At 45.7% G+C, this 13,604-nt stretch overlaps 1 protein-coding gene across 5 annotated transcripts in view; it reads left to right on the forward strand.

Moving 5' to 3' along the window:
* Window positions 1–13,604, forward strand: part of LOC105668540 (discoidin domain-containing receptor 2-like) — a 190,689-nt gene that overhangs the window by 172,957 nt on the left and 4,128 nt on the right. For all 5 annotated transcript variants that reach the window (XM_012360979.2, XM_012360978.2, XM_012360981.2 and 2 more), the window contains 3 exons: window positions 1,722–1,827; window positions 5,170–5,401; window positions 10,375–10,833. In XM_012360979.2, the coding sequence (XP_012216402.1) occupies window positions 1,722–1,827; window positions 5,170–5,401; window positions 10,375–10,833 (797 nt within the window). The remainder of the gene's footprint in view (window positions 1–1,721; window positions 1,828–5,169; window positions 5,402–10,374; window positions 10,834–13,604) is intronic.

A 13,604-nucleotide genomic window follows, 5' to 3' on the forward strand; every position in this document is an offset into this window, starting at 1 on the left:
ACTTCTCTTTATCTCGTTCAAACTCGAAGTCTTCGGTGATATTTGAAAGAAGTAGAAAATGTTTACAATCCTCTTATTTACGCCAGACATCTTTTCGGTGCCAGACATCCGCGACGATGAAGAAAGAAGCGGTTGGCACAAAAGTTTGTGGATTTAAGATCGTTGGACGAATAAACGAGCTCGATAATCGCTGACGATTCCGACGATAGCTCAGGAAGCAGCTGTCGTTAGGGCCATTCGAGGTTGAATTTCCTACTCGGATTTATCGAGTTTACCGAAGCGCCGCTCTACCTTGCCGCGATTTCTTGCTAAAGAGCTGTGTATCATTCGCTCGTTTCCCGGAAACTCTGGCACGATCTTCTACCGCGCTAACAGATCTGCTTTGACCGCTCCTCAAGCTACAACGGTCGTTTTCGTTTGCGAGTACCGCTTTGATCGTCGATGAGCCAGTGGTGCGGGCATATAATTTTAAGTCGTCCACAGTACTTATCTTTCTTCGATTTCAAATGGAAATCCGTTCTTGGTATTGCATCAAGCGTTATAATTATCGCGAACGCGATGCGTCGAACGATAAAAACGGCACTCCGGAGCGGCGCTTGTTCCGCCTTTTTCATCGTTTTCGATCGCTGTACGCGGCTTACCTCGTATTGCCCTTGAGAAAAGTAGCCCGGCGGCATGCGTTAATGAAACTCTGATAAATTCATGTTTAATTCTCGCTAACTATAACAGCGCGAATCCGCGGCACGGTTCTCGAGATAATCTGACTTAATTAAAACAACTTTTAATGACGACAAAAGCATGGTATTGATTGAACGAACGATGCATCAATTTTATTGCGTGACTTCTGTGACTGTATTTCTACACAAATAGCTATTAACGAAAGCAATTAATCATGAAAGAAAATAACAATTAAATTAAGAATTTATGATGGACTTTTCTATTATTCAATAATCAATTACATTAATAAACAAGCTAATAGAGCTAGAGCTGGATTTTTTACGTGCTCAATTATTTATTCAAATTGAAAGTACAGACATTTCGGCTATTGCTTTTGACCTTCCTTAGTGTACGGTAATTTAATAATAAGGACTTGATGACGCAAATGTATGAGAACACATCCAAATGTTAAACATTAGTACGTCTAGTCTTTGTACGCCGAAAACATAATCAAACGATAGAGAAGGACGAAACGGTCTTCTATATGATGTCACTTTACATTCCCGAAATTCATTTGTGAGTAATGTCTTTGTGAAATTTTAATGCGTACACTAAGAAGTTACTCACAAATGAATTTCGGGAATGTGAAGTGACATCATATAGAAGACAGTTTCGTCCTTCCCTACCGTTTGATTATGTTTTCGGCGTACAAAAACTAAGACGTACATACTAATGTTTAACATTTGAAGGTGTTCTCACACATTTGCATTATTAAATTACCGTACACTGAGAAAGGCCAAAAACAATGGCCGAAACATCACTTTTAATTTGAATAAATAACTGAGCACGTAAAAAATCCAGCTCTGACTCTATTAACGTAAAAAAAAAGTTGTCAAAATTTATTCAAAAATTATTAGAGAGATTGTTAAGATTTTACAAAGCATATTAGTGTTATGTTAATTTTAGCACATCGTCTTAAATAATGTTTGCGCGCAAGGTTCATATCGCTCATCTGTTCTCACTCGAGGCAAACATATAATTGAAGCAATTTCCTTTATTTTCAGCACAATGCACTGCACCCCTGGGGATGGAATCAGGCGCGATTCCCGATGCGGACATCACTGCGAGCTCCAGCTTTGATAGCGGAAACGTCGGGCCGCATCGCGCACGGTGAGTGAATTACTGATTCGTTTATGCAACGCATCACACGCAAATCCGATGCAATACGAATCCGGAAATTTGATCATATCATATTAGCTCCGCTGCGGACCGTGAAAAATGCGAGCGGCGTGCGCTCGCATCGCGAGACGCATATCGACAGCATAATGCGGCCGATATTCAAATTAACTCGACCACTCACCGGCGCTATACTTGTCGAGTGCTTGTCCGTTAACTGAAAGCCTGCCCGCGAAATTCTCGATCTGCACGCTCGTAACCGGCTCTCGATGAGGCTATTTAAGACATCGGCGCGCGCGATCGGAGCGGCGTCGAACCGGCGCAGCGACGTCATCGTCTCCGTGGCACGCGATAGATCATTTCCAAGTTCAGCGATTCGACGGGCCGCACGGACGACACGTCCGTCATCCTGTCCGTCCACGAGATAGTTGACGATCGGCCGGTCGACCGGTCTCACCGTATATTAATCACGCCCTACTAAACCGCAACGTCTAATTCGGCCTTCAACCCACAATGAGGATTAATGACGCGCAGCGTCCCGCATGCGGAGCCATTTGTATCGGCCGTTCCGAAGCTCTTAGACGTCGTTAACGTGCCCGTCGCATACTCCTTTGATTATGCGTGTCAGCTAATTACCATTCCGGCGAGACAAACGCGTGACGCAGAGGACGACCGGGGAGTACAACACGGCGCGAGGGACGGATGTCCAAACACAAGGAATCATCGGGACCACCTACCGCGTTAATAAACTCGCACTCGCAAGACATTAACTTCACCGGTGCCCTTTCGCTTGTAATTGAAATTCTGCCGCATTAACCGAGTCGTGCGTGAATTTTCAATATTCCGCGGAATGTAATCAACTCGTCACTATTAATCAATCATCGAGGCGTGAATATAAAGCAAATTAATGCGTAAAATTAATCGCGGTATATCGAAGCGCAGGTAAACGGTCGATAGATAAAACAGAGACGCGCAAAAGTCAGTTTTGCGCAATCGATCACGCGAAAGCGAGAGTCCCTTCAGTGCAATACCACCGATATCGCTATTCAGACCACATCGTCGACTTAAAACTTCTTTGACGGCATTTTCAGGGCTTCGTGATACTACGGGCTTCCCAGCGAATACCCTATTTGCCTATCCGCTTACTCTAAAATACTCGTATCTAATGTGCATATACTGTGCGTATATTGTAATCAAAACGACAGTTTTTTTTTTTTTTTTATATATATAAAAGGAACAATTCTTTAAATTCGGAAAACTTGGAAATTTTACGCGTTCTCCGATTTTCAGATATCACAGATTTGTTTCGATAAATTGAAAAATTTTTTTCTGTACAAGAGAAAAAATGATTGAAGTTCAAAAAGTTTGAAAATTTTATACATTTTTTAATTCGCAAATATTTTATGAATTTATCTTAATAAATTAAAAAATTATATCCCGGCTAAAAAAGTGCCTGAATCGTTTAATGATGCGTTGTGCGGCGCTTGAAAATTCTATCCACCTCAGCAACGGATCATTTCCCTTCAGACAGTTTGTAAGTCCGATCTCGGTGCAACGCGAATCCCTCTTGTTCGGCAAACCATTCCTCTCGATAATCGGTCCCTCCGTCTAAGGACGCGCTCCGATTCCGCCGACGTGGCAGCTCGCAGTTTCACGTCGGCGTAATCGTCCGTTCCGAGATTTATCGCGGACCAGGAGTGCCGTGCGCGCGGAATGTCTTTGATGCCCCGGACTGTATCAAAGTGGCAGCCAGGCAGTTCGAGGTCTCTTAATGGGCTATGAGTTATGATCTTTCGCGTTGGTGGATATTACTCCTTTCTCTTTCTCGCTCCTCCTTCCCGTGTCCGAGCCGTTTCCATCTATATGCGCCTTGGATTTTCTTTTGCTCGTTCCGGTCCGCCTTTCTCTCTCGCTCCTCCTCTCTTCCTGTCTTCTCACGCTGGGGCTTCCACCGTATTCTCTCTTCCACGTCTCTTTTGCCAAACCTCGTTGGGAGGCGTTTTCAAAGACACACACGGCAAACCCCGGTCGGCCGCTTTTACTGCCTTCCACGTCAAAGCAACACTTAAAGTTCTGACACTTTAGAGAGGACGGTAGCTCACCTCTTTATTGCGCGAGAACATTTTTGCCCGACGCGCGTACACGAGTTCTGCCGGCGGATTTATTTGGCTTCCAACGTCCGCTTCTTCAGTCTCCCGCCTCTTTTTCTTTCCCTTCTGAAATTTTTCTTCGCCGAACACTCGTTCCCGTTCCTGTTTTGCGCGGGATGCCCTCGCTTGTCGTAGACAGGGCATTCCGCCTGGAATTCTCGGCAAAATGCTTTCATAAACTTTTCACGATTAATAAACGCGCGCACGGTAAAAATATTCACGTCGCAGCGCGCGCCGCGTACTCGGTAAATACGTTTTGTGTAATAAATGCTTATAAAATACAGTTCCGCGGATTATCATATCAAGTATAGCGGCGTAATAATTTGCGGCGACAGAAAAAAATCTGAAACAGATTCGCTCTTGTCGGCTTAGTTTATGAGCCGTGGAATTGTCCACGGCATACCGACGGTAACACGCGCATTTCACGGCCGTATCGCAGACAGCAGCGATGCTTTTTAATGCCGTAGATGAGCCCGCGAGAGGTATATGCGAATACAATTATTAGCCGGCTCGTAGTGGCTTCGTCGTCGTTCTCGCGACGGTGCCGGCTCATCTTTAATTCATGTCATCCGGCAACTCGGCTCGATCGATAAATTATAATTTCACCCCGTATCGCGTCGGCGAGCTGACGGTTATCCGTCAGACGCGCGGCCGATCACGTATTTATACGATTTCCTCCGAGCACAACGATGTCGTGTTTCCGCCCGTCCTCACGCAAACAGGACGGATCCGTTGCCGCGACCGTGATAATAAATTTCTTATCAATCCGTGTAGGCATAAATCCCTTACTACGAACGCCTACGAACGTCCGAGAAAACTTCAGCATTGACAAAGCCGCGTTATATGCTTCATTTTGCATTCAGGAATGCTTACACGATTCCAAAGTGTCATATTCTCGTGAAACTTTCCGCGCGAAAAAAAAAAACTATAAACGAAGAATATCATGAATCGGAATATGGTGAACCTCTCGAATTTACATGCAGATAAAAATGTATGAATCCATAAAAGCATCGCGCGGAAGTTCACGGAAATGGTTCGCGCGCGCGCGCTGACGACTATTTTCCTTTTCACGAGGGATTCCCCGGAGAGGCTCTCTCTTTCCCCCACGGCGATCGTAGCGCGATAAGAAAGCGGGAAAGGGAAAATAAAAGGTCCGTAATCCCAGAGCAAATATTTATCCTTCCAGACTGAGGCAGGAGAGCCACGGAGGTGCCTGGTGTCCGAAGCAGCAGATCACGACGGAGCCGCGCGAGTGGCTGGAAATCGATCTTCACACGGTGCACATGATCACGGCGACCAACACTCAGGGTCGCTTCGGTAACGGCCAGGGCGTCGAGTATTCGGAGGCGTACCTGCTCGAATACTGGAGACCGAAGCCGGGAAAGTGGGTGCGCTACAAGAGCTTTAACGGCGAGGAGGTGAGTCTTTATAGCTCTACTCCTATCATTTTATGCTGCCTTTATATACGAGTAATGATCGGCGGTGATAGCGCCACGGACGGATATAAGGTCCGTCTAGGACAATTATTGAAAACGATGAAAGTAGTCGCCGAGGTCAGGGGTGTCTTGAAATAGCGCGACATAGAATGGCGTAATCGATGTATTTATAGATACAAGTAGCGGTTTGCAAACGTGCAAAGATTTGTCATGCGTGCAGTGACAAGACCGCGAAATTTATTATGCATAATACGCTGCCCCAGATACCCGACTGCCGCGATTTGCCACGATCGATTTAATCGAGCGGATCGAGCAGCGCGGTGTAGAAAGACACTCTGGCCGGGCGATTTCATTCGATACAGCGGTCACGGCGATTCCGCTGTGCGCGAGGCGTAGGTTACCGGCGAAGTCACGCGGTTAAATTTAGTCGCGCGGGCAATACGCATAAAGTCGAGCGCGCGCGGATTATTGAGAATGATTTGTAGCAGTGTCCGCGGGTCCGCCGAGCGACCGCGGGCAGTAACTAAAGCGTGACGTTAACAAGACGTAAATCTCCAATGTAATACGCCGCGCTGGAGAGCTTGCGCGTGATGCAATTTATACACATATACCGGTAACCGTGAACCCGAGTCTCTTTAATTAGCGTCACCCGCAGTAATCACATATTACCGACGATTTACTCGCTCGGCGAAAATAAGCTTCGCAGTTGTGTGAATTTCGGCGATTTACGAAAACGGTAAGAGCCGAGCGAGATAGCCGGAACGTACGTTCGAACAATCCGTAAATCTTTGCGTAATTCGCCAAGCCAACCGGCGTGCCGTGCGTCGAAATTAAGGAAACGTCTGGGCGCCTCGTAAAATTACTCATGTCAGCGCGCGGCACGTGCTCATTTAACGCATGTCTGGTTCGCGTTTTGGCTCGCGTTTTAACTCGCGCAAAACACACCTCGAGTGTGTGACAACTCGCGCCGGAATGTCATCGATTTCCGAAACCGACAAAAAGAAAGAGAGTGCGAGCGCCTTGAGGTAACTTTCCTTGAGAGTTATCAGACCGGCTACGAGCTTATTTGTATGGGAGGGCGGATCAATAAAATGCGGGAAGGGAGAAGTGTGCACGCGGGTCAGACGATTCCAGCTCACCTACATAGGCATACTTGCCTGAATACGCGAATTCTTCGGTGGCGCACACATCTGACGAAGGTCGAACCTGAAGGAACGTGGCCTCGAGCTGCATTTGCATGCAGCTGCGAATTGCGACTTGCCTTTGCGTATCTATATTTTCCCTGACACGCGGAGGCTACGTATATCTCCGACATTTCCGTCCGCATACTCTTCAGAACGAACGAGCAAATACACTTTAAGGTACCATCGCGTACGAGATATTGAAAATATTGCGCATGAAATGATATCGCAACTTCTTAAATTTGTCCCAGCGCATTAATATTTATGTCTGATAATAGTGTAATGTAAAACTAGTCATTAAAAATTATGCTGGTACCAGCATGTACTGATATTCATGTTTTGATTATGAATAAAATAGTATTTTGAGATACATAGCAAAATATTAAAAGTACTTGATGCAAATTTCGTTTTGAAATACGCGAAAAATATTTTATAACCAAAATCATAAGTCTTACAATTTTTTTATAGAAGCGTAAAGAATCATTACAATAATGTGAAGACATTTTGTGACACAAAAAAAGATGATGAAAGTACCTAAAAGACTTAGTTATTTTATTATGAAATTTTTATTCTATGCATGAGAATTTTTACTGGTTTACATAGCATTTACATTTTGCCAACGACTTAAGTAATATATAGCCTCTTGATAGAAAAAAGAGACAGTGCCTGAAAAATATCCTTCATTTTGCGACATTTGCATATCGCGTACAATTCGCTCGTAGCGCGATACAAGTATCTGTTCGAATGGAAGAGGCCACCCAGAAAACACCAATGGGACAAACCTGCAGAAATTTGTGTCTTTTCCCCCGCTGTGCGCTGTCCCTCGCTTAATTACACAAAGACACTCGGCTTATCCGAGGCATAATCTTTCGTAACAACCCGATGCGGACGATGTCGACGGCAGAAACCACACGGCTGTCATCGCCTATAATTTACGACCGATGATCTTGGAGATGCGACAATTATTAAAATTAGTCGTAAAATAAAATAATTCTCTCGAATAACCCGAATAAAAGTGTAAATCATACATTATTATTTATGCATTCTTCAATCTACGGTATTAATAGGCATCGGCACGAATCACAGTAATACATATATATATAAATCCGCATAATCGCCCCGGCACCACCCATCGGGCGTTCCCATTTAAATTAAGCCGCAAGATGTCTTTTTCCTCATGATCTTCCCCGACGACACACAGCCATCAACGCCGCCTCTAAAACGTTCACCTACCAACGGTAGCGGCTTACCGCGACTGATCCAAGAGCAACGCATACCAACCATTAACATAAAATGGGCGTTGGTTCCCCACCACGCCTTCGACCATTTCCAGCCGCCCGTTGGAATTCGCCTACGACAAAAAATGACGAAGAAACCGCGGTCGAGGAATAATTTGAGAGACGATCGTTCGCCTCGGCGCGGCGATGCTTAAGGAAAGTCTTTCACGACAAAGCAGACCGCTCTACTCGGGTCGGTCGCTGCGACGCGCGTGGGTGCGAAGATAAATATCAAGATTACTTATTTTTCTTGGCGTACATCTCAACGGCTCGTAAATGCCGTCGTAATTTGGTCTCCTCGCTCGGTGCCGCGGGACTTTCGAGAATCAAGATTCGCCGCACTGGGCATCGGAAACTGTATGCGAACCGACCGCCGAATCGTGAGTCATCTTCGTAAAAAGATTCGATAACGCAGTCAGTCAGTCGCGTCGCGTGGCGTCACGACACACGAGTATGGGAAATTTGAGATATAAAAATAAGAATGCGTGATATATATGTAGAAGTAAAATATCACATTTGCGAATGTTAGAAAACGAGACGGTTAGGTCGAGCGAGACATCGGCGTTTCAAAACATTAGCCGATATAAGACAGTTGATAAACAATAAACGCCTCTCGATACGAAAGACGAGCTAAATGACTTAGCGAAAAACATGAGGCTGACCGCCGATGCGAGCCACGGAGACAGAGTTCTCGTTCGTCCGTCGGCTAGTGAACACATCCTTGTAATTATTCTAAAATATACTTATACTTTTATTAATTATTTCGCTGTCGTTTCTACCAAGTCCCTACATATAAATCGCGATACACAAGATATTTAATATATTTTTTAACAAAGCTGAATACTTCAAAGGAAAATTTCTTTAAATATGCAAAAGAATAGCATAATTTAGAAAAAAATGTAGTCTGTATATTCTTCTTTTCGTTAATATTTAATTTTTAATATTTAAATATTCATGGTAAATTTTAATCTCATTAACATAACCGTTTTCCAATGTGCAAAAGTCGCTCGTGCTCTTCACACATTTGAGGAGAAACAGGATGCTATTACGCACACTCTGCAAAGCTACACACGTAACTGTCAGTCTCCGGAAACGCCCACGATGCGGTTCCGTCGCAGAAAATTTCTCACGTGTCGGTTCATTGTATTTGCCCGTCCGGCGCCTTAGTATCGTCCGTTTCAATGTGCTAAACATCAGGTACCGTGTCGCGGCGCAAATAAAACGGTGTCAGCTACCGGCCCCAATTATCGCGCCATCCAGCGCGGAACGTGCCAGTTCGCGCGGTCGCGAGAATCATCTCTAAACACGTTTCCCATCGCAATTGTGAATTTATTTCTATAGTAAACAGAAAAAAATAAAAATGTAAATAAAACATGAATGTAAAGCTACTCGAACGGTTTGTTATCGAATATTACGGATGATTATGCATATTGTAATAGAAAATTTGATTCAGCTGTTAAAAAATTGAACGCTTTAGACATGTTTCATTCATCAAGTAACATGTATCGCGCCTACTTTGACGACCGCACAAGTCAGTTCCACGGAATTGCTTCAAGGAGTTATCTATAAATATTTGCTTACAGCAAGATGATTGCCTGTAATTAAATTTAATCGTGACGCGTATTGCGTGTAGAATCAGTTAAGCGTATTAAATTGATTAAAATCACGATGCCGTAGAACCGTGATCCAACGAACGTCAGTTAATGTCTACGGGTACAATAGGGAAGAAAAAATAAGCGTGTAAAGGGTAAAATAAAGAACTGTTTCGCACCTGTCGGGATCACAATGCGGTGATGGTTACACGGTCACGTAACCGGCCATACGTGAGAATCTCCGCGCGAGCGAGAGTCGAGAGGCGCCGGCGAGCTCATAAGTGGAAAGTAAGAGGTCCTTTGTTCGGAAGGGCCTCTTCCCTCGACGACGCCGTCCGAGAAATTCCCGATCCTCGCCGACGATATATACGTTTCGACCGTCGCTCGTGGTCGACCGATCGAATAGAACGAGCCTTGTTCTATGTGAGAGAGCGCGCGCCAAGCCTGAAATCACGCTGCGCAGAAATACTACGTTGCGCGGCGTGGCGCAATTTATATTGCGGGCCGGCGAAAAATTTTGCTATCGCGCCGGCTGAATGTCCGTAAATGAGGCAAGAGTCAAGATGTTGCACGGACGCTGATTCATCTTGTGCGTCAGGCCGACGTCGCGGAACGGTATCTTGTGTCTATCTATTAGCTGATAAGTGAACACGACGTACAGCATGAATGGTATCATTTAAACGCATCATATTATATTTCGTTCTGCCAATCACAATTTGTTATACATATCTATATATGTCGCCTACGAATGATATCTCGGAAACGGTTTGCACGTCTGCAAATCAATATGATTCTCCATTATGCGTTTCGATATTCAACTTGTCAGATATTTAGAAAAAATTAACGCAGCTTAAATACTTTTCTCGAAAATCTTGAAGCCAATTTCCAATATTTCGTTTGTGCAGGTCATTCAAGGTAACAGCAACACCTATCTGGAGTCGAAGCACGAATTGAAATCACCGCTCTGGGCGAGCAAAATTCGTTTCGTACCCTACAGCTACCATCGTCGCACTGTTTGCATGCGCGTCGAAATATACGGCTGCCCGTGGAAGGACGGCATCGTCTCCTACTCGATGCCGCAAGGTGACAAGCGCAACAGTTGCGAGTTCTTCGACACGACTTACGATGGTCATTGGGACGGACAACTCGTCCGTGGTTTGGGGCAACTGACCGACGGCATGAAGGGACCGGACACCTTCAAGACGTGCTTTTACGACAGCTTGGACAGAAATCAGGGATGGGTCGGCTGGAAGAATGACACACGATCCGGACATCCGCTCGAGATCAAATTCGAATTCGATGACGTCCGGGAATTCTCGGCTGTTCACATCTACTGCAACAATCAGTTCACCAAGGACGTGCAGGTAAGATTCGTCTAATATTTCACGTTTTACTGTAAAGAAAAAGATTCATTTACAAATCCATCACGCGCACGAATCAATCTAACAAGTATAGACCTAAATTTTTATGTGAACATAATATTTTGCTCGCATAAGTTTTTTTCACGCATTTTGATGACTTTAAAAATACCAAAAAGTGTGCTTAAAATTGATTTGTGATTGATGGTGTATCTCGAGATATCTCGAGATATCTGTCTTCAACTCCGTGCGTTCATTTGTCATATCTCACTATAAAGTCCGACTAGCGAGATAACCGTGACGACCGTATTTGCACGATAATAAGCGAGAAAAACTATAAACGGATACGCGTACGGTATGGAAAGGAAATTGGAATGCCTCGTGGCAGTGACTTGCCGGTGAGAACGAAACGCTGCTGAATAAAGCAGGCGGCTGGCAGAGGACGGGGAAAAAGACGCAAAAAGGCAAGATGGACAGTCGCGGCGCACACATACACACGCACGAAATGTGCGCGAAGATCCTCCGCCAGCCTTTAATCCACACCCGGAGAATAAAAAAAAAGTGGAAAGAAACTGTGGGGTTGAGGAGTACGGCATGAAATCCAGTTTTCACGTTGGAGTCAAGGTCGGACGTAGGATGGGTAACGAGGCGCAACAACGGTTAGCCCCTGGGTTTGGCTGAAACGGACGGAAGGAGAAAAAGGAAACGACCTCGCGCGGGTTGCGTTTCACTTCAAGCGGCGGCGCGGCGGCGGTGGCTTTTGCCAGGAGACGTCAGTTTTTCCGTGAAAATTTTTCGCCCCCACGGTCTTTTTACGCCTGAGTGTTTACATAATGGCTCGCTGAACACTCGGCTGTAACGGTAGCGAGTTTAATAAAATAATTCGGCACTTAGATACTCGAGATAGCGGAGCGTAATTCCAAGAAAGCTTTCCGGCCGCGCTGATAAAAACTAAACGGGGCCAATTGAAAATAATTTGTGAGTCGCAGCACTTGTCGGGTCACTTTGATAAGTAAATTATACCGTTCCTTTGCGCCGGCCGATAGTAAATTATTGGAATTAATTAGACGTTGGGTGTAACGCCGAAAAAAAGAATGCCTAGTTTAGAATCAACATCTACCTACACCTTAAGCGAGATAAGGCTTCGGTTGCCGGTATCGAGATTTATTCCAGCCAGACGGCCCGCTACCCACAGCGGCGGGTGTAAATCCAAGGAAATGTATCGAAATACTTATCTCACTCCATTCAGACCGAAACATTACGGATTTAACGACCAAGTATCGCTTACGGTTAATTTTTTGCGTCTGAAAAATGACTCGAAATGAATTTAATAAGAAAGAGAATGTGAAAAAATTAACAAGCTAATTAAATTACGCTGTGCAAATTCGCAATTACATAGGCTCGTGCGGATGAAGGCAGTTAATATACGCAGTGTCAACAGTCACGCAACTTCCTTGCCGCGAAAGTTACGAAACTTAATACGCGCGCCAGTTATCCGCGAAGATTTTGCGCCCCATCGTGCGGGAATCCCCATATAATGGGCCGCGAAACACCCTTCTACCGGTATCAAGATTTATCTGAATGGAGCGCCTCATTACCCGGCTCGAGACCGATTGTACGCCCACGATCGAGCGCGCTGAAGAACCATGGGGCAAAACCGGCAACGAACCGGCAGTCGAGGCTGAGAATACAGCCGCGGCGATTTGCGAAGGGGAAGAGCAGCGGGGAGGCTTTCACGGAACGGAGACGAAAGGAGAGAGTAGTGAAGACCCGAGGGAATTGGACGGAGACGGGTATCAAGAACTCTCTCTCTCTCTCTCCTTCTCCCCCCGTGTCGTACAATGGCAGCAAGCAACGATCGAGAGAGAGAGAGAATAGATACGCCACGTATTCAAATACAATACCGACAGTCTGGCAAGTCGGCAGTTCGGCGAATGGGGCTGTGGAGTGGCAGAAGCTACCTCTAAACGACCTCTCCTATTAACAAGCGCGCGCGCGCGCTCGCTCGCTCGCTCGCTCGTGCGGATAGGACACGTCTCTCGAAAGACAGCGCTTCAAAGCATCGCCAACTACCTACCAACCGCCCCGCAACGCCTTCTCTTCACGGCTTCGCGGCTGCCGCTTCCTCCGCGTCGACTTCCTCATTCTCCTAACGCATCCGCGGGCGGTAGGCTTCAGTACGTCGAAAATCCATACGCCCCCGTCTTTGGGTCTAAGGGAGTTAGATAATCTCGGCTTTGTAATCTTCATGCCTAACTCCTACGCTGTCTTAGTTCTGTGCTACGGTTCTCTCTTGCGCGCGCGCTCTCTCTCTTCCTCTCCCTCTCTCTCTCTCTCCCTCTCTCTCTCTCTCTCTCTCTCTCTCTCTCCGTCTTTCGCCCGCTTCACATGGCTCTCGCCTTGGATTCCCTACGCCGAATTGTCTTGCGCCTTCGAGGGATGAAATTAGCATTCCACGCGTCCTCGCTCGCTCGGAACGCGCCCGTGAGATACGTCGTATTATCGAAACCGTCGATGTCATCCCGATGCGCCGTTAACTAGTTATCTGTTACCGATGGTAATAACGGCGATAATACTGATTACGCGGGAGTAATCGAGTACCTGTGGTATGCTTCCGATCAAATTAATTCCGCATGGTAGCTCTGAACACATAACGCTTTATCCGATGGATCGAATTGTCTGCGGTAATCAAGCTCGATAGCGCGGAATAGCGATCCTCGTAGCAAAACGCTTCACGGCAATACATTTGTGCGAGCACGTTTTGTATTTCGTTTTTT

This window comes from Linepithema humile, chromosome 1 (genome assembly GCF_040581485.1).
Source record: "Linepithema humile isolate Giens D197 chromosome 1, Lhum_UNIL_v1.0, whole genome shotgun sequence".
Taxonomy (NCBI): Eukaryota; Metazoa; Arthropoda; class Insecta; order Hymenoptera; family Formicidae; genus Linepithema; species Linepithema humile.